At 39.0% G+C, this 21238-nt stretch overlaps 3 protein-coding genes across 3 annotated transcripts; all 3 read left to right on the forward strand.

The window, feature by feature from the left end:
* Nucleotides 1–930: 930 nt before the first annotated feature.
* LOC146311982 (uncharacterized) lies at nt 931–3462 on the forward strand. Its single transcript, XM_084740295.1, has 3 exons — nt 931–1169; nt 1830–2020; nt 2141–3462. The coding sequence occupies exons 2-3, from the start codon at nt 1831–1833 to the stop codon at nt 3076–3078; spliced, it is 1128 nt and encodes a 375-aa protein (XP_084596421.1). The 5' UTR covers nt 931–1169; nt 1830; the 3' UTR covers nt 3079–3462.
* A 2854-nt stretch (nt 3463–6316) lies between these two features.
* LOC146311983 (sesquipedalian-1-like) lies at nt 6317–11607 on the forward strand. The gene is made up of 4 exons (XM_084741312.1): nt 6317–6711; nt 7141–7251; nt 8997–9300; nt 10976–11607. Exons 2-4 carry the CDS (start codon nt 7171–7173, stop codon nt 11407–11409), a joined length of 819 nt encoding a protein of 272 aa, XP_084597438.1. The 5' UTR covers nt 6317–6711; nt 7141–7170; the 3' UTR covers nt 11410–11607.
* A 5452-nt stretch (nt 11608–17059) lies between these two features.
* mylpfb (myosin light chain, phosphorylatable, fast skeletal muscle b) lies at nt 17060–20724 on the forward strand. Its single transcript, XM_084741485.1, has 6 exons — nt 17060–17216; nt 17834–17932; nt 18981–19161; nt 19271–19349; nt 19593–19641; nt 19736–20724. Exons 1-6 carry the CDS (start codon nt 17214–17216, stop codon nt 19835–19837), a joined length of 513 nt encoding a protein of 170 aa, XP_084597611.1. The 5' UTR covers nt 17060–17213; the 3' UTR covers nt 19838–20724.
* Nucleotides 20725–21238: the final 514 nt, after the last annotated feature.

Here is a 21238-nt window from a genome sequence, read left to right on the forward strand (position 1 = left end):
ATTGTGTGTCCTTGTGGCCCATCAGAGTAATCTTTTTGAGCCACCCCATCCCTCAAAATGTAGTTATGTAAATGAAGAAATGTGATTGTGAAAGGTGATTGAGAAAATCCTTACTGTAGGAGGTAAAAGTGACCTACATGATGATCAGGAGGTCCCATAGAAACTGAGAGAGCAGAATCAGACCACAGTCACCCAGCAGCAGTGAAAAATGATGGGAAAGCAACTAAAAGCTGGTTAATATCTTGAGTGTGTTTCAATCAACCAGACTAGAGGAGGTATTTCATTCAGTCATTCAGCCACCACCCAGAAACCCTGTGAACTAAGTTGAGGTTGCATATAAATATTTAATTTTAGTGTGGTTAAAGAGACAGTTCACCCCAAAGTCTGGTATGAAAAAATGGTATGAGTTGCAAAGCTGTGGAGATATCAGCCTTAGAACTATCTGCTTTCTCTCAACTTGGACTCTGGTGCTCAACGCTCAAAAAACAAACAAACAAGCAAATACAGTTGTGAACAGCTTCATGTACCAACTACTTTATTTACCAGGGAAAGATGAACTCAGCAGTTAATACCAAAATAAAGATAAATAGCATTGCAGGCTGGAGGAAAAATATGTGTATGTGTATGTCTTTAATATGTGTTTCTGTGTGGCATAATGTGCTCATGGGAGTATGCACTATAAAATGCATATAAGGGAGTGTTACAGCAGTGTTCAACTTGATATGCCATTCATGTTACCTTTTATTTATTTATGTATTTATTTATTGATTTATTCAGTCATTCATTTTTGACCAATTAATTATTATACATTTTGACAATAAAAAAACGATTTGATCTAACAGATCATTATTAGTAGGCAGAGCAGCGCAAATTAATGTGCATTAAACTCAAACTTTTATTTTGAAAAACCACACCACAGCGGATGTGATTCAGTTGTGTTACCGGGGGTCACGAGTTGTTATGTCGCGCTCTGAATTTTGCTTTGTAATATTGTTTCCCTTTTAATTTTAATAGGTATGTTTGCTGAAAATGAGTTAAATTTAAACGTCTTGCCAACACAGTAAGCGCATGGCGAGTTTGTTGGAAATTTAAAGGGAAAACGATAACGGACGGAGTTAGCTTATGTAGCTACCGTTAGCTATCCACGTTACGCCAACTTCAGTTTGCAGGTACAGCAGTTATAAACATGCTTAGTTAAGGAACTGACACCAGCTTATCTGTGGCCATGAAACACATGTTTGCATTATGTTTAATTTGAAATTCAGATCAAATATTAATTATATATAGCCTATATCATAAACATGTAATGTTGGACATAACCATAGTCTGTAATTTAGTAAACATGTCACTGTGATTAATGTAAGGTGACAGCACTACTTCAGGTAAACTGACAAAATCACCCAGGGTTACCCTTGTATGACTGTAAGATGACTGTACCACTAAAAAAATATTAAACTAAGCCATGTAAAATATATTAAAGCTCAGGTCAAAATGGGATCAATGTACAACAAAAGTCCTCTATTCTCTATAACTTGTTACATGTCTATATTGAATGTTGTCCTCTTTTTAACACAATAATGCAGGTAGTGACTAGTTTATGATTAGAAACTGTTTCTAAAGTGTCCACTGGTGCCTAGACTGTTGATGAATAGAAAGTTTATTTGTGTCATTTTTTTTGTACACATCAGTTTTGTCACGCAGTGGTGTTTGTGAAACATTTCCTTTTAATGATTATGCAATAATAGTTGCATATATGCTGCTCCCTTTGCAGAGGGTTATGCATAAACTGTGCACAGTCTTTTCTTACCCTTAGCGATGTTTCATTTCAGGATGTCAAAACTTGAACGTTTGAATGCCCGTGTGGCCAAGCTACTGTCTGAGGCAGTGCAGGAGGTTCTGGAGGTGGTGAAGGAGACTGTGTCAGAGTACCAGGAGAAAACTGCGAGAACACAGAGAGAGAATGAGAGTCTGAAGAGAAGACTGCAGGAACTTCGGGACCAGATAACAAGGGACAGTATAGGTGGGTAACAAGTGGTATTTCCTTGGAAATTTTTGTCATTTTAGATAATGCTAGTATTTTATAGTGTGAAGTTATTCATGAAGGGTATAAAGCCTTTTACTTTCGGTCTTACTTTCACAGCTGTGGTACCCACCAGTAGTCCATTACCTGAAGAACAAGAAGACACACAGAGTCAAGAGCAGGATTTAGGGCTCGCTTTGAGGCAGATCTCAGAACTCCCTCTTACAGAGCAAAAACTGATAAGCAGTCACAAACCTGACCAGGACGTGAAGCAGGAGTCAAAACACCAGGAGAGCTACAACACTGAATCACAAGCTGAGAGCAACTTGGTACAAACAACAGAACAGTGTAAAGCACAATCAGAGGAGGTGGCGCACATTACTGAGGAGACAACAACAGTCCATACATCACACAGTGCAAACAGGGACATCACTGCTGTCTTATCCAATAATGTGTGCACTTCTCACTCCAGTACCTCACTTGGGGTAAACCTGTCTGCCATCAAAAGAGAGCCAGAACCAACAGGTTGCACAATGTCAGAACCACCATCTCTCCAAGAACAATACAGTGGATGTGTGGATTTAAGCTGTAACTCTTCTCGTCACAGCTCTTCTGAGACGAACAGGCCACAAGTTAGTGCTGAGCCTTGCGGACTTGTCTTTGTCCATTCGAATCACGCCACACCAAGGAGGCATGGATTTACAAAAACCAACAGGGCTGCATTTGACGGGAGAAAAATCCGGATGGAGCACTTTAGGAGAGATGACTCACATTCGTGTGTTGTATGTGGAAAGACGTTCAGCAGGGTTGGGAACTTGAGAATCCATCAGCGTTGTCATACAGGGGAGAAGCCGTATGGCTGTGTACAGTGTGGGAGGCGTTTCAGTCAGGCAGGAGACCTAAAAAAACACAAGAGGGTCCACACAGGGGAGAAGCCATACTACTGCAACCAGTGTGGAAAGAGCTTTAGTCGAGGGGAGAATTTGAAAAGACATCAGAAGATCCACATTGGAGAAATTTTACAGTTACAGCAAGTGTGGAGGGAGCAGCAGCAATGATTGTTATACTGGACTTGCTGCAAATTCAGCACACTTAGTTTGTGGGAGAATTTGTGAAGGATAATTTTTGTTCTGTGCCCTTAGACAAAGTTGCGACAGAATTCATTGGAATGCTAGTCTTTTGTATCTCATTGTTGCAAGGAGTTACTTGCTGCTCTGTTATGTTATGCTTGTCTTTTCGTCCCTCTGATCATAATGGAACAGGGCTATAGAGAGTAAACACTTAACCAAAGAGCCCAAAGCTTTATAGATAGAGATGCACTGATATAAAGGCATAAAGTAAGTATCTGAACTGAACAGAGGTCTATACTACCTGCCCTGGAGCATGTTATGTTTGGGATAAGATATCAACACATATAAAAGCACAGCCTACTGGCCAATCAAAGTTCAGTGCACGTATTGTGAGAGGAGTGTTCAGAAACTGGCTAAGCCATTTCATTATGCTTTTTCAGTATCATCCTACAACAGAGACTTATTGAAGCGCTAAAGCCTTGTATTTATTGGAATAATAAGATATGAAAGAAGCTTACAGACGACTTAGAATTGTTTTTATATTTATTTTTTATTTACTCCGAAGTCTGTTTGACAATACCAGGCTTGCAGCTCAAAGAGTAAGGCTAAAACTGTCATGCACCCATGAGAACACATCTACGCAACAGATTAATTTAATGGAATATATGAATGTAATCATAGTGAGATCTACTTGTGCTCTGATGATGGTCCAGTGATATTATAAGCCTATTATTTTGTGCATTTACACACAGTCAGCCATCTTTTGCTAGGTCCCTGCCAGTTCCTTAATTTGGCAGCTGCAACTGCAGACACCGCCCCTTAGATGTGAACACACTCATGGCTAGATTGGGAAACCCTGGGTTGATTGTATAGCACAGGTCTCTGATCTGTCTAAGATTATTTTTGGCTAACATGATTTATTGTGGAATTTTATCTAATTTAACTGTTATTATATTTATTAGCTATGTATATTTAGCCAAAGAACAAAAAAAAAAGAAATATTCTTCTCTATAGAAGGTAAAGTTTTAGTGACGTTCTCTGACGCCATATTGGTGCATCTCTACTGTACCGCTGCAGCTAGTATTGATTTTGGATTAAACAGATTTATATCCAGTGAGCCTCTCTAAAGAGTAGATCTAAACATTTTGAGATGACAGTGTTTTATGTAGTGTAACATGTCTTTTGGTCATGTAAGGAATGATAAATGGTAAGTAAACGCTGAAGACAATGATTGAAACTTTTTAAGATATGAAAAGCATGAATGTCATCAAAATTGCCTGATTTTACAGATTGATCGAAGCTTGCTGTATGCTGGATATATTTATTGCGGATTTATTTAGTTATTTAGGACAAAGACCAGGAAAATAGAGTTTGCACAATAAACAATAAATCAATTTATAACCATCACTAATGGTCTTCACGGGGTCTTGCCTTATATACAAAAACAACAGTTGCTGATTCCATAACATTGTTGATTCAGTCATTCCTTCTTCCAGATGTTAACAATGTGTAAGAACACTGGCCTTCCTCAGTACAGTGTACCATTGGTTTTACACTCAAGCTTATTGTCGTCTTCCTTCCTCACAACTTAGAGACAGAGAATCCCAAAATCAATACATTGATTATTCTTCAAACTTGTTCATCTTCCACAGTTATTTGGCTTGAATAATGTTAGAAGGCAACAGTGTGTAAGTAATCGTCACATGCATGCACTTTACACCAGTTTACACACCAGATGTTAGGGGTTTTCACAGAATGACCAATACATACCTCTTATACACTTAGCCACAGAGTGAGACGGGAAGTCACATGGTAGCATCTGAGAAACCACAAACAGGTCTTGATATAAGTTATGTTTCAGAGAATATAAAGTGTGCATACATTGTTTTATTGTACTTATTTATCCCCACCAGCTGTGGCCAGTTACACATGTACATGGCAGATTAACTTGTTAGGAGGAGCTGGGCCATTACACTGACCACTGTGCATTGTCTGTGTACCCTGTCAAGTACTTGTGAAGGATAGTACATACAACATAGTACACATGGCAATTTGATTATAAAACCAGAGACCTGCCAGTACTCTGAAAATTAGCTTAACACTAACTCTTTTACAGTAAATCAAATGACATTTATGCCATTTTTAGAAAGAATGAGACAAAATGAGGAAAAAGGCTGAATTAGTTTTATTTTGCACACGCACATTCCTGCACTAAACTGTACAGCTCCTTCATTTAATCTATCTTCATTTTGCACTTATTTTGTTCGTGCTTTAATATTTTTTTGTCTTATTGTCAGTTTTCTGTATTTCTATTTAGATTTTCATCTTAAAAGGACAGTTCACCGCAAAATCAAAAATACAAATTCAGCAGCAGTGTCTTTTTAGAAATCTTGACCCAGTTATTCAAGATAATCTGCAGACCTTGTGAGCAGTTTTTTTGTAGGGATTGCTTTATTTCTATGGTAGAATCTACTGAAACTACTTTCTTTCTAATATAAAGAAAATAGTTCCTACATGAAACTGCTTGCAACAAGGTGAATTAGTGCATTTAGTCCCATTATATTTGAGAGAAGGTAGACATCTCTACAGCTGATATCTTCACAATTCTGCAACTCACACCAAAACAACCCAGAGGATGGGGATAACTGTTCCTTGAACATATATTTTCTTGGCCTATACTTATTCTTATGCATAAACATATCACAGCAAGTTCCTGTATCAGAAATTTTTTTTTGAAAAAGAAAAAAAAAGCCCCCATACTGCTCATCTGATGTCTCCTAAAATCTCAACATGCTAAATTCACTTGAAATAAATCATTTACACCATATGTTTAGCCTAAATCTTCAATGTAGATCCTTAACTCGGAGCCACATTTATGTGTGCATGCACACCGTCTGAACTGGGTGTGTGTGGTGTGATGGTGTGTGTGTGCAAGTGAACGGCATGCTGTGGCTTTAGGAGACTTGGATTATCAGACAAGCTGGATGGAGGCATTTTATGGTTTTCTTTCTTTTTGGCTGCTTTTTCTGTTTGAAAACTGGTCACATTCACTGGCATTGTTTCTGAAATTCTGCAGCACCGTTTTCCTGCGAAACTCCAAACCTGACCTTCAACCAGCATGACAATGAGTAGATAATGACGGAATTGTCTTTTTTTTTTTTTTGGTGAACTATCCCTTTAATCTTCTATGACAGTAAATAACTAATTGATTAATTTTGAAAATAACTGACAGATGAAACAATAATGAAAATAGTTGCAGGCCTAAAATTAAGAAAACTAATTGATCAAGGTACTGACTGCATGGCACTTCTAGGGTCCATGGAGGTCTGGCTCCACCCTGCTTCACAGGTAATTCAGACATGCATATACAATGTTATTTACTAACAGAAACATTTTATTATTTTTGAATACTTTTCATGTAAGAACAGCCGGCTTTAACTTTATGTAAGTTCATGTATTTCAGTGTGTAATGAGCCTGTAGCTGCAGTTGTGTACACAGTGCTGCAGCAGTGCGCTGATGACGTGGAGCTGCCTCACCTTCGCTACCAGGAAGTGATTGACACACACCCACAGAGAGAGAGAGAGTGGAGGGAGTGAGAGACATTTCCACACTCCTGAAAGGTGAGTAAACACGAACCATGTGGAAGTGAGAGAACTGTCCTCCCTCGCTATTTCTCAAGCTAAAACGTAGACGCGTAAAAAAAAAAAAAAGGAAACTGAAATTGGAAGTCGGTCTGTTATTTTTATTGTTAGAGAGGCTCAGAAACACGGATGGTGAGACCTGCCGCCTCATAAACAGGAGGCGAGTTATTAATGGCGGTCAGTTTGGCTGGTCTCCAACACAGTTGAAACATTTTAAACTGCGTACCTAACTGGTTGAAAAGTTTTTGGAAATTCGTGATATGGAGCAACACGGAAGTGCGTTTATTTAGCCTCCAGCCAGGAGCTGAACATTTGTTCTCCATAAACACACAAACACACTCAGTAATAAATGAGGAAGAAGAAGTCTGAATTAGTTTTTTTTTTTTTTTTTTTTTGTCTGAGTTGCAGGTTCAGCTCTGAGCAACCTGTGATGTTGAAATGAAGCTTGATGAAAAAGTTGTCTCATATTTTGAATCTGCCAACACGCCGGTGGACAAAGAAGGTTACCTGTATAAGAAGGTAAGACTTATTTATTCAATTTTTAAAGGGACAGTACACTCCCAAATCAAAAATGCACATTTCCCCCTTTTATCGATTGTGCTATTTATCCTTAAGTGAGCTGCTAAATTTTGGAGATTTCAGCCATAGAGATGTCTGTCTTATCTCGATTATTATGGAAGTAGATTACACTCAGTGTGGACTGTACAAAGCACTAAAAAGTTACATTGTAAAAACTCAACAGCTGTGTCTCTTTCAAAAAAATATGACCTAATTACTTAAGATAATCCATAGACCTTCATGTAAGCAGTTTCATGTAGAAACTATTTTCTTTCTGCCAACACCTGCCAACAGTATCACCATGCAGAAGGAAGTGTGCATCTGCTCGTGGATGAGAGGTCACAGCTCAGGCAAGGAGGATGCCATTGATTGCATGAGCCTCTCATCCATGCGCACTTCCTTCTGTATGGTGATTCAGTTGGCGGATGTAGTCTGGTTTAAAAAAAAATAGAAAAAAAAATAGTTCCTACTAGGGCTCGACCAATACTAGATTTTTAGGGACGATACTGATATTAGGGAGTTTTAAAAAAGCGATTAAAAGTGATTAACACTTGTGACAAAGATATGTAATAGAGGCAAGATATTTTACAGTTCAATAATAAAGTTTCTTGTCCAAAAATGATATCAGGTCACTGAAACAGCAAACTTTCACTGGTGTTTTTGATCATTCTAAATAACAATAAATAAAACAGAACCAAAACATATGTAAATATTGAGCCTGGGTTAAGAAAAAGTATCAAATACACACTGCCTATTAAGCAAACGGCTGTTAAAAAACTGTTTTCATATAGGTGCATATCAGACAATGTTTATGCCAGTACTGATATAGACCAATATACTGTAGTTATGATAGGCCAAGTGCTCATAACAAGGTCTGTTGATTATCTTGAGTAACCAGGTCATGATTTCTGAAAAGAGATACATAGATTTACATAAGATTATTTCCCAGCTTTGAGTACAACAAGCCTAGAGCCCTCTAATCCCATTATATTTGGGAGGAGGCAGACAACTCTACAGACCAACGGCCAATATCTCCAAAACTTGTCAACTCACAACAAATAGGACTGCAGGCCAGAGGAAAAATGCATTGTAAGTTTTGGGTTGAACTGTCCCTGTAAGAGGAAGTAAATCACATGTTTCTGCATGTTTGGTTTTCTAAAATCACACACTTTGCCTTTAATATTGAGGAACTTCTTGTGCCAGACTGCTCCAAAAATGAATTCTTAGTTTTCTCCTCCACCTTCGTTCTACAGTTTGATGGCCACAAGTAGAGAAGATCTCCTGTGATGTTCTATGGTGTTCCTCAGTGGAATAGTAATGATAGTAATAATAGTAACATACTGACCTTAAAAAAAGTTACAAAATCCTTTACATGGGAAAATTAAGATTAAAACATTACAGCACAACAATAGACCAAATGGATCTTAATTAGTATCTTTGGTAACACCTGTGTGTACCCCACTATTTTATGTCTATTTTTATGTAGAAGTAGATAAAATGAAGCAGAATAAATGTCTTGAATAGTCTGGAAGGCTGTCAATCCATACAGTTTTCAAAATTATGTAATATTTTGAATTTCTAAACACATAGTAACAAAAAATGTACTTCCTTTTTTTTGCTGTTTGCATCAGTAATTTCCTCACAGAGTTGTGTAAAAAATTGAGTAAATGAGCCAGTAAACCACAGAGTGTACAACTGTCCCACAGGGTGAGATAAAGACTTCCTATCAGAAACGCTGGTGCGTGCTGAAGGGGAACCTCCTCTTCTACAAGGACCGGCCGACCGACCGGGACGTGATAGGAGTGATTGTTCTGGAGGGCTGCACCGTCCAGCTGTGCGAGTCCGAGGAGCAGTTCGCCTTCTCGCTGGTGTGGAGCGAGCCGGGACTGCGGACGTACAAGTTTGCCGCCGAGGACGAGGCCAGCCAGGAGAGCTGGATCAAAGCCCTGCTGTTGGCCAGTCACAGTTACCTGGCCCTGATCGTGATGGACCTGGAGAAGATGTACAGAGGTGAGACACTGAAAGGCTGAGTGTGTGTTTTCCTGTGGTCAAAGAGAGCTGCCTTTGTTCTGCAGAGCAGCTGTGTGAGGCGGTGAATCACTATTTACAGACGCCATGTACATCATGGTACACAGTATGCAGACGGTGTAATCTCATAACATCTGACTGTCAGCATGTGCAGACATTGTGAACACAATAAGTCACGTTTAATTAGGGTTAATTCAATTCTAGTAGTTTTCTAAAGTTAGTTTGTGGTTTAGTTGTATTTATTGTGATAAATTGTCATTGTTAATCAACTCCTTTCTGATGATGAGTCAACAAACAGCGAACATAATGAACTTCACAAAGGTTAGTTTTATTGCAGGGTTATTTCTGTATAATCAGAAGTGGGCAAAGTACACAACTCCAGTATTTGAGTCAAAGTATAGATCATCCTGCTAAAGTATTACTCAAAAACAAGTGAAATTTGTTCACTAAGGCTGTAACAATATATTGAATATCACAATATTGCCATAAAAAATTTTTAAAACTGTACAGAGCTGTAACAGTATCTACTCAGGTCATCTGCTCAGGTCATCACTGCCTACTTTTATTTTATGTAATTAAAGTAGGAAAGCAGAAGCACTGTAAGTTAAAAAGGAAAAACAAATTTCATACAGACAAAAAATGTGATACACATAAGGTTTTTTATTTAATCAAGGACAGTTTTATCACAATAACTATTGATCAACTATTGTCAAATTACAGTATTGTGCTGGTTTTGTGCTCCTGCAGAGTTCCTGCAGCCTGCCTGAGCTTTGTGAAAAATCACAAAAGTCTGGTGGCCCGATAGCTCGGCTCATAGAGCGTGCGCCCTGTGTACTGAGGCTGAGAGTCCTCCTTCCTGTCGTATCTTCAGCTGTCCTATCAATACAGCCATAAAAGGACAAAAAAAAAAAAAAAAATCAAGAGCCAGTGTTAAAGTTTGCCTGTTCTGGGCTGCTGTAGAAACATGGCAGTTCAACATGGTGGCTTTCGTGGTAGAGGACCCGCGGTCTATGTAGATATATATGTAATAATATGTAAATTACTTGTTCAAGGTTATTTTCAGGTGATTTTTACACTAATAAAAACACTTATGAATATTGTTGTCCATCTCTGCCAGTAGATTGTCCTAAATGTCACACCTTAAAGAATGAGTAAAATTACTTATAGGACTTGAAAATATACTAGTAGCCCAAAAAAATGACTTGAGTGATTTAGTCATTTATATTAGTAATTTCGGTATATGTAATAACTTACTTCCACCCCTGCAAATCCCCAAAAAGTCATTAAAACTACTACTAATACAGATAACTTAATTTAAGATGTTAATCTGGAATAAAACACATCTCAACATGCTTTCTCAGGCTGGACGGCGTAGTTTTGTAGACAATGTGTGGTAAACAGAGCAAACACTTAAAAGTCCAGTGTGTGAGATTTACAGGGATTTGTTGGCAGAATATGGCAGAAATGGAATATAATATTCTTAAGTATGTTTCCATTACTGTGTAATCACCTGAAAATAAGAATTGTTGTATTTTCGTTACCTTAGAATGAGTCCTTTATATCTACAGAGGGCGCAGGTCCTCGTCCACAGACACCGCCATTTTGCACTGCCATGTTTCTGGCTTTTTGGTTATTCATATTTTTCTCTGTTCCTCAGATGCATTAGGTGAGCTCTCCAGCAAACCAGCCAACCCTTTCATCATGCCAAACTTCAACACAGCAGAAGTGGAACATCCTGCAGCCAGTCTGAGCACACAAACTTCAACGCTCTCTTCGTATCCAGCGCCGGCCGTGGGAGCAGGACCCAGTCTGAGCTCCAATCAGATGCTTCAGGCTCCGAGTGCTTCATCCAAATCAGCAAGTAAAAGATCACCCAAACTGTGGCCCAAGAGGAATGCAAATGTGGTGCCGGTTAACACCCCTGCCCCGCCTTTGGGGGAGTGGTCAGCCGTCCTCTTAGGCACCAAGGAGGACTTTAGTAAACTGCATGAAGATTTTGGAAAAGAGGTGAAAGAACTGATTGCTGATTGGTCAAAGAGGGGGCGAGATGGTGAAGTTGCTCAGGACGAAAACTTAATAGATTTTGGATGATAATATTAAGTATACACTGTCTAAACCTTAATTTCAATAACTGGTTGCATTGCAAAGTTCTTAAGTAAATACAGATTACAGCAATAATTGGTAAAAATGTATTTCATATATTTGTATATATGTTGTTCAAGAGCACACTTTGTTTTTTACTTATTATTCTAGAGTCAGTCAATAAATGGTCTTTAATCTCCTGCTCTATTGAAGTGTACTCTTACATGTTAAGTTTTAAAGAAAAGGTCACAAACAGTAGCACTTTTTAAAGACACACACTGAAAATGTGACCTTGATATTTATCTACTCTACCTTTATCTTCCCTACTCTACTCTCAATCAGTAGTGCCCAGACTTTTTACGTTGGAGGACCAAAACTGAAACTTAATCATGGGTAACAGGCCAAAACACCTGTTGTGTTGTATTGTATTGTTTTTTAGCATTTGTTTTTTTTATTGCAGCATCCAGTACAAGTACAACATGTTGTCGTTTACATTTACAATTGTCATACCCCTCAAACCTCAACCCCCTTTCCTTTCCCCTCCAACCCCCTGTCCACCTGCCTCGCCTCCACCAACCAACGGGATAGAAGATCAGAGCAGTCCTATTTAGACAGAAGATCTTTCAAGTCAGATATCAGATTAATCCATGTTAAAATTGTGTTTGGTCCTGAGGAGGCTTGGCTGCAGTTAAGCCCACCAGCCAGACTTTCTGCGCTTTTTCTGCAAGGGAAAGGCAGAAATTGTCATTTAGAAGATGCACAGCAGAGTCCATTAGTATTAGTACCTTAATTAGTCCTGCAAGGGTATTAACAACCTTCCCCCCAAATTCTTAAATCCTCGGACATTCCCCTGCGACATGAATGAAGGAGCAATGGGAGCAGAAAGAACAATATTGGTCAGGGACCACCCCCATTTGATGCCTAATTTTCGGTTTTAAATATGCTCAGTGACAAAATTTCAAATGTATATACTGATGGTTTGGGTTTTTTGCATCCAAATTGCACCCAATCCAATTTTTGTCCCACCTCAGACATGTCTCTCCCCCAAGCCTTCATTCCTGGTGTGGGCATATATTTCTCTGAATTCAACTTGTCATATATATAAGACACTGTATGCAACTTAAAATAGGATGTTCTTGTAAGGTTGATCCCCACGGAACTCTGTAGACTTTACAAGCTGACCTTACTCTGAAATAAAAGAAACGAGAATGTTTATCAATATTTTATTGGGAGATAAGGATTGTACTTGCTCCATTAATATTGTGAAGAGTTGTAATACCTTTATCCTCCAAGCTATGTTAGTAGTTCTGTTGTATTGTTAAGATGGTACCAGGATCCCAAGTTTCCTTAATTGATTGACTTTGTGCACAAAGTGTCGCTCTACCTGCTATGCTCAGCTTATATAGAATAATTAATCATGATTAACATATTTAAAGAGCATTTTTACCTCACTAAAAGTTAAATAGCCAAAAATAAATTTGCTCAGGGAGGTTATATCAAACATCACAGGATGGCAACTTTGATGGATGGACATCGATGTATTGTAAGTAAGTAAGATAATACCTGCCAAGGTTTATGTTCCATGATTGCAGAAATGAATATTTGAAAGAAATGAAATAGTTATACCACATCAAATGTTTTAATACTGGTACCTTTATTTAGAACCACAAACAAAAACCTGTGTCATACGTGTGCAGCTACCAGAAATAAAACCTGCCAGCCAATCAGGATCAAGAAGCTTCTATGGCCATTGTATGAAAGTCTCTATTACAAGAGCTGATACTTGAGTTTCTGCACAGAAACCAAAAGTGATACCTTTTCCTTTGAGATATATAGACATGCTTTTCTACAACCCCTTTTTACATTTAGCAAAATAAGCTCTAAGTTCTCATTTGTTAAATACTGTCCTAACACCAGCAGCTCTACAAGAACCTTGCCTAGATAAAATAGTAAGGAATCTGCAAAATTATGATTTCGAAATCCAGACCTATCTGATCAAAGTGTAAATAAACGGGATTACAAGAAATTTACAAGAAGTTTTTTTGCTTGACTTTTAACTTTGTTGATACTAAAATAGCATTGGGGTTTAGGTTTCTGTTGCTATGCAAATAAAAGTTTTATTGATCATTTAATTGTCTAGTTTGTCTATATACAACTGAATTAAACTTCCAAACCACATTAATTTTAAAACAGGCCAGTGATTTGTGTGGGTAAAAAAAGGACCAACAGTTGTGTGTCGGGGGCAAAGCAGGCCAAGAAGGGCAAAGTCTGCTGAATTTTAGAAGAGAGTCAAAATGGCTGAGAAAGAGAATGGCGGGGGGCAGCAGGCAGCGCTATTTCAGTCTCTCCAGCTGTCCTGTTTTTACGGTCTTTGACTGAGCTTGGTCTCTTTCTCCTTCTGTCTCTCTCTCTTTTCACCTTCAGGCCCAAACTTGAAGTGGCTGCCCGCGACGTTCTTTGCATGTAGGATTTAACTTGTGCTTGCTTCTCTGTAAATAATTTTCTCTGGTTTTAGATCATCCGTGTCCAGACCAAGGATCAAATAAAATCAACAGCAGAATCTAAAAAAAAAAAGGTCATATATATATCACATTTATATATTAGGTCATATATGAAATATCAGGCCTAGAAATGAGTGGAGACACAGTATCAGTTCCCACTGGTGCTGGATCCCAATACATGCCTTAGCTGTGCAGTTGTGTGATTGATGGTAGCCTATGGAGCTCATATATGGAGTTTAGTGGGTGGGTCACTGTCCTCCTATTCTAAAGCAACTATACTGGGAACCTCTAGGAGAAACCCAAATTAGTGCATCCATGCTCATTTAGTGCAATCATCATGTGCTGTTTACCATCACAGATGTGACTTACTATCACAAGAACAGATATTAAGAGGTCCTCCAATTACAGAGAGAAATTAAATATTGAAAATTAGCTGCTTTGTCATGTGCTGATTCTTGTTAACTGCCAATATTTGATTAATTATTTATAAATGGTTTACAATTAACTTATAAATGACACTTTATAAATCATTAATAAAAACAATTTTAAGCAAGTTACAACATAGTTTTCATACAACAATGTGGGCTCACTCTTTGGCAATATTTAGTTACTGCTTACTAATTAATCTTACTGACAGTTATAACTGGCAAAGGAAGCTGTATTAGCCTGATATCAGACTGAACTGTCTATTTGTCACAATTTGTTCATTCCCATATTCATCAGTTAGCTCAGTGGAGTGGGCGGATTTGAAGGTCTGGACCAAGACAAGGCCTTATTGTAATGTATAAAATGGTGCGTGTTGAGAATGTCATGGTAAATATGGTAAAGCTTGCCAGAGCCTCAGTGTATGAATCTGGTGATTTGACATGTTGATTTAATATGCTAAATTAAACTGTATGGCTATTAAGATATGCTAATGATGGTTAAATGCTTGCAATTTATTAACAAATGTGATGAAGCTGACTGGTATAAATGCTGCTGAAGGAGCAGCTGATGGAGATGAAGACAAAGTCAGCTAAGTAAGCAATGAGATCTGAGGCTTAACATTACAGATAATGTGGGCTCACGATTTGGAAAATGACACGTTACTTTTGGCCGTTTTATCTAATGTGTTATAACAGCTTATGAATGATTTATAAATGTTTACAAGCCAATTAATAACCTAATTATAAACCATACATAAATCATTAATAAGGGTAGTTTTGTAAAGTGGTACCTTGTTTTCTTGCTTACTGTGTGTGACATTTTGGACCTCTGTTAGTGTACAAAACAATTAAACAAGATGAAAAAGAAAACAACCAGCTGCCTTTAGAAGTTTGAATGTATAGATCCCCCCCCCCAAAAAAGGGATGCTGTGTAAAACTTTAATAACAACACAATAATTTACAAAAACTTTTTAACTTGTCTTCGGTTGAATACAGTTTGAAGTCAAGATATTTCATGTTCAAACTGATAAAATTTATTGTATATATATATTTAAATATACACTCATTCTGAAATTAATGTCTGCAGTACAAAGTTGGGAAGGGGCAACAAAAGACCAGGAAAGTTGTAGAAAGCACAAAAAACACCTGTTTAGAATATTCAAAAGGTAAACAGGTCAGTTAATAACAGGTGATAGTACCATTATTGGATATGAAAGGAGCATCCTCGAAAGGCTCAGTCATTTACAAGCAAGAGCAGTGTGAGGTTCACCACTTTGAGAAAAACTACATGGGCAACTACTCCAACAGTCTGAGAACAACATTTCTCAACACAAAATTTCAAGGAATTTATTTCATCATCTACAATACATAATATCATTAAACGATTCAGAGGATCCAGGGAAACCTCTGCGCATTGACCCCAAGACCTTTGAATCCTCAGACGGCAATACTTTACAATCTCATGGCTGTTAAAAGAATACTACTACATGGGCTGGGGAATACTTTGGAAACTGACAAAAACAGGGAAATCATGGACGCCATGTCCTCCGGGCTGAAGTGGAAAAGTATCATCCAGATTGTTACCAGCTCATAGTTCAAAAGCCGGCACAGTATGAGAGTGTGTCAATGCTCATGGCATCATGGCAAACTGTCACATTAGTGAAGGCATTATTAATGCTGTACATAATCAGATGTTGCTCCTGTTTTGGAGCAACATATGATGCCATCCAGACAATGTCCTACTTACTTCAGCAAGACAATACAAAGACACATGCTGCACGTGTTATAACAGTGTGGCTTTGTGGTAAAAGCATGAAGATATTAGACTGTCCTGTCTATAGTCCAGACCTGTCTCCCGTTGAAAATGTGTGGCATATTATGAAGCTCCATGTATGAAAACAGAGACCCTGGACTGTTGGACACCTGAAGTCATATATCAAGCAAGAATGGGAAAGAATTTCACTTTCAAAACTTTAACTCTTAGTGCCTTCAGTTCCTAAATTGTTACTGGTTTTAAGTTTTATATGACTTTAATTTTTCTTTTTCAAAAACCATACATACATGTATATACAATATTACACAGAGTGAGTCAGTATTAGAGGACTGTTTACATTTCTCATTGATGCAAGGTCACTGTTTCTAGAGACCTAGTAGTCGTGTGTCATCGCTGGAGCAGGACCAATGTCCATCAGCCAACTGATTTCAAGTTTCATGACTGTTTATAAACCCTGCTGGCCACTACTGATCTACATCGTAGTACTGGGCGCTAACCTCAGACTAAACTTATCATTTAGACAGGTGATGACTTTAGGATATGTTTACTGAGATTACATGTTGGCACCCTTAGTGGCTCACGGCTGTTAATTGCTGATAATCTCATACGTGTCGGTATCAAGAGGAGTAAAGCAGCAACAGCCTGTCATCACACACTGGGTTTTGTTCTCTCACAGTGGTTATAAAAGAAACAAAAATAGCCACAACAAAGACTCTCAGTATGTATGCCAAGAAGAAGAAGAAGGGTACAGGGGCAGGTCAGTTGTTCAGTTGTCCCGTAGCTTTTCCTGTCTGTCAGTTTTCCCATATTAGTCCACAGATGACACCAAAGTCATGCCTGTGTGTTGGCATTGAATTCACCTCATTCCAAGACTCCTGGGACCTATTTTGGAGCATCGGTAAGCCGATCCACCCCAGCACCTCCTCGCTCCTCCCTCTTTCTCTTACTTTCCCTCGGCTCTGTTTCCCTGCCAAACCTGATGGTGTGGCTAAAAGTAGCCCCCCGTGGGCTAGTATATAAGGCCCCAGGAGTCCACTGCTTACATGTCAGTCACATCGGCTTTGGCGTAGGCTTCTCTTCTCTTGACCAACACCAACCCCACAAACTTGAGAGATGGTGAGTGTGGCCATGTTCCTTGGAAGAACAGTCTCTAGGGATGTAGGATCTTCTCCGCACTTAAGTGATGAGATGAAAGCATCACTGAAACATTTGCTATCTGGATTACCAACAGCCCAAGAAGCAAAACTTCTCTTGAGCAAAATCTCCCAAACTGTGGATTTGGACCAAATCTTAACTTTTATTTTCTGGCTTGAGCTAAATTTTAATCTTAAACCTTGAAATACAAAATGTTTTGGGTTGACTGGTGTAATATTGTAGCTCCCAAAACAATTAAGGAATACTTTGTACTTTGTATTTGATAGATTCAAAATGGGCAGACTTTTTTTGTAGGAAAAGAACTCTCTTCACAAATCTCCTTAAAGAAAATCTGTGATTTGTTGGCAGTTTGGCAAAAGCCATCAGAAACAGTGATTTAATTAGACTTTTTGTAGAGTTCTTTCATCTGTCTTAGTCATAACACAGATGTAGAAATAACCGAAACAAGCAATTTAGGGCCTCTGTTAGGGCATCTGTCACTGTCTTCATTTATCTAGGATCACCGCATTTTATAGCATCTCCCGTTTGGTTGATGTTCTGTATGTTTGATGTGTATCTCACCTTTTATCATCTCAAAGGCACCCAAGAAGGCCAAGAGGAGGCAGCAGCAGGGTGAGGGTGGATCCTCCAATGTGTTCTCCATGTTTGAGCAGAGCCAGATCCAGGAGTACAAGGAGGTAAAGTTTTCCCTGTCGCATCTCACGCACTCCAAAGTTTCAAGTAGTATGAATCAAGCTCTTTGTGGGTGTTTTGAGAAAAGGGACTCATATAGCCTAACTGATGAGTCCATGTACCATTTGACCTTGAAGGTAATGCGAGGAACCTTCCAAAAGATATGGACCTGATTGGTTTGAGACAGCGTGACAGCAAAAATGTCCTCATCAGCACGACAGGACAGTAAATCTGAGTTTTCCGTTGACAGCAGCTACCTCTCCTCTGGGGTTAGCTCAGTAATCCTCCTCAGATACTCAAAACACTTGCTCTGTGACCCGACAGGAATGTCGCCAGCCAACAGCTGGTGGACAGTCATATTTATCAAAGCAGGAAAGATGGGCTCAAGGTAGCTAGAACATGAAAGGATTTGAGATCCCTGGAACTAAAGATGAGCCTGCATGGTGTTTAGGAAACAGAAAAGGGAACAAAATGTTGTTTTAAGGATAGGAAACTCGGAAATTAATGTTATTGCCATCTTTGTGGGGCTTTTCCTCAGTATACAGGTATAAAAAAAAAAGAGAACACAATGGCAACAGTGGCGAAAATAACATTGGGGACAGGGTGAAATAACATTGGGGACAGGGTCAGAAGATTTAGTCACAAGGCAAAAAACGGGGAGGAGGGAGTGACAGCTGTAATCAATACCTTCTCCTTAAATGTCGCAAGGGGCTTGTCTCAAATTCCGAGACCATTTTAACACCTTAGAAAGACAAGTGGGCGACCAGCTGCCAAGTCCCAAAAGGTTTGCAATGCCTTCTTTGGTTTCACTGGGTACACCCAGCTATGTGGAAGGAGAAGGTGGAGAACAGCTCCACATTTACACGTTTATGTCTTACACAAATAATTATCACAAGCAAGTCTCATGATGAGGATCTCAGTTTTCACTGTCTTAATTAGTTGTATTTTGGTTTATAGTTTGGCGGCTTATAAATGTCATCTGAGGAGGTGGTGAACCAACAAATGATTTTTGTTTCTGATTCACTGACTCACCTCTCCTCTGTCACCTGACAGGCTTTCACAATCATCGACCAGAACAGAGATGGCATCATCAGCAAGGACGACCTCAGGGACGTGCTGGCCACCATGGGCCAACTGAATGTGAAGAATGAGGAGCTGGAGGCCATGGTGAAGGAGGCCAGCGGCCCCATCAACTTCACCGTCTTCCTGACCATGTTCGGCGAGAAGCTGAAGGGTGTGTTGCCACATACACTCACACACTTAAAGCCTCCCTTGAGCGCATTTATCCTCTTTTTGTTTTTTATCCTTTATAACTGAGATTAATTGTCCACTTTTACTCTTAGGCGCTGATCCCGAGGACGTTATCGTGAGCGCTTTCAAGGTCCTGGACCCCGAGGGCACTGGCAGCATCAAGAAGGAATTGTAAGGGCTTTTACATTTAACTTATTCTTACAAAGGTTCAGGAGGGAGAGAAAAACACAAGCTAATTACATAGGGAACTAATCGGGGGCAGGTGAAAACAATTAGGAATCATAAAAAAAAGGAAATAAAACAGGAGAAAAAAGAGGAAAGAAAAGAGGAAAGAAAAGAACTTCAAAATAAAACAGGAAACAAGTAATCTTGACACCATCTGATATTAATATTTTTTAAATTTTTCCTCCCCAGCCTTGAGGAGCTCCTGACCACCCAGTGCGACAGGTTCACCGCTGAGGAGGTGAGCTGATCAGTCATTGTCTCACTCATATTCTCGTTCTGTCTTTAATAATTAGGAGTTGTAAACCTTTATTTTTTCAATCCCTCCTTTGCAGATGACCAACCTGTGGGCTGCTTTCCCCCCTGATGTGGCTGGCAATGTGGACTACAAGAACATCTGCTACGTCATCACACACGGAGAGGACAAGGAGGAGTAAAATCCCCCACTCTCAAGATCTCTACCTCTGTTCAACCCATACTAGCCGCACCTACCACCTACTCACTCCCCCTCCTCCGACGCCGTGGATTCTTTGCACACCTCCGCTCCCTGGCCCGCTCTTTCCGCTTACCAGCTCACTATGAAAAGACTTTACTTTATTGAGATACTCAGTGAGAGGACTGAAGGCTGTGGGGGTGTTTGTGTGTGAGTACCAACAGGGGAACATGGGATTATTTTCAATAAAAATAATCTTGTGGCACTGAAACGCTCTCTCTATCTCTGTCCCTGCCTGTTGTTCCTCCTGCTTTTCCTCCCATCACTCATTCTGTCCTTCTGTGTTGAGGCCAACAGTGCATGCATCATACCTACGTGTAAGCCAGCGTGTATGCATATGCAGTCCAGTGTATACCGTAATCAGTCAAAAAAGTCTCTTGGGTGCTGTGGTGCAAGCACAGTCACTTGCTTGAAACAAGTAAGCAGCCTGACCCAAGTGGTCTGTTAGTCTCAACCGGACACAGGGTGTTTAATGGGTTTGTCTCTTTGTTTGTACAAGGGAGGAGTGCACAGTAAAGGAGTGGGTATACTGTACTAAAATAGTTTGACTACACCTCTCTTTTTTCAATCTGTCTCTCCTCTTAAACACAGGTATGACGGGAAAAGTTGCAGTGAAAAACAGGAAAGCATGATTTTTTTTTTTAAATCTTGTAAATAGAGAAAGAGATGGTGAAAGATGGTGAGTGGGAGGCAGAGAGGAAAACAGCAAAAGTAAAACGTCTTTGTTCTTGACTTTTCTTCCTCCCTCTCACCTCTGTTTCTCTCCTGTTGTCGTGACTGTTCCTGTAACAAATAAAGAAGTACAAATAAAATAAAAAACTATCTTTCGTATACTGTGTCTGCTGGTTTAAGTGGGGGTGTGGGTGAAAGTACTGCTGGTTGACTGTGGACAGTGCTGTATACCACTGGCTGTAATATGCACATAGTGAAGCATAATCAAGGTTTGGATGGGGTATTTAATCATCATCATAAGCCCAAAGTTTAAAGCATGTCAGATCATGCTTAATTACAGTAGTATTGATTTATTTATATAGCATTTGTTATACATAACATACAGCTCAAGATGTTTTACAGTGTGGCATTAAAAACAAGAGCATGGTACTAAAAACAAGATAGAAAAAGAAATACAAAAAATAAATGAGTTCATAAAAATAGAAAACAGCAGTATTACATTAAAAATGAGACACAGTACAAAAAATACATTAAAATATACATTTAAAAATATATAAATAGAATAAATGGTTCAATAAAAGGCATGATAGTGTACTAACATGCTAAACTAAGACGGTGAACTCAGTGAGCATTTTACCTGTTAAATATCAGAGGACGTTAACATTGTGAGCAT

Source organism: Lutjanus erythropterus, chromosome 17 (genome assembly GCF_056507025.1).
Source record: "Lutjanus erythropterus isolate fLutEry1 chromosome 17, fLutEry1.hap2, whole genome shotgun sequence".
NCBI classification, from domain to species: Eukaryota; Metazoa; Chordata; class Actinopteri; order Lutjaniformes; family Lutjanidae; genus Lutjanus; species Lutjanus erythropterus.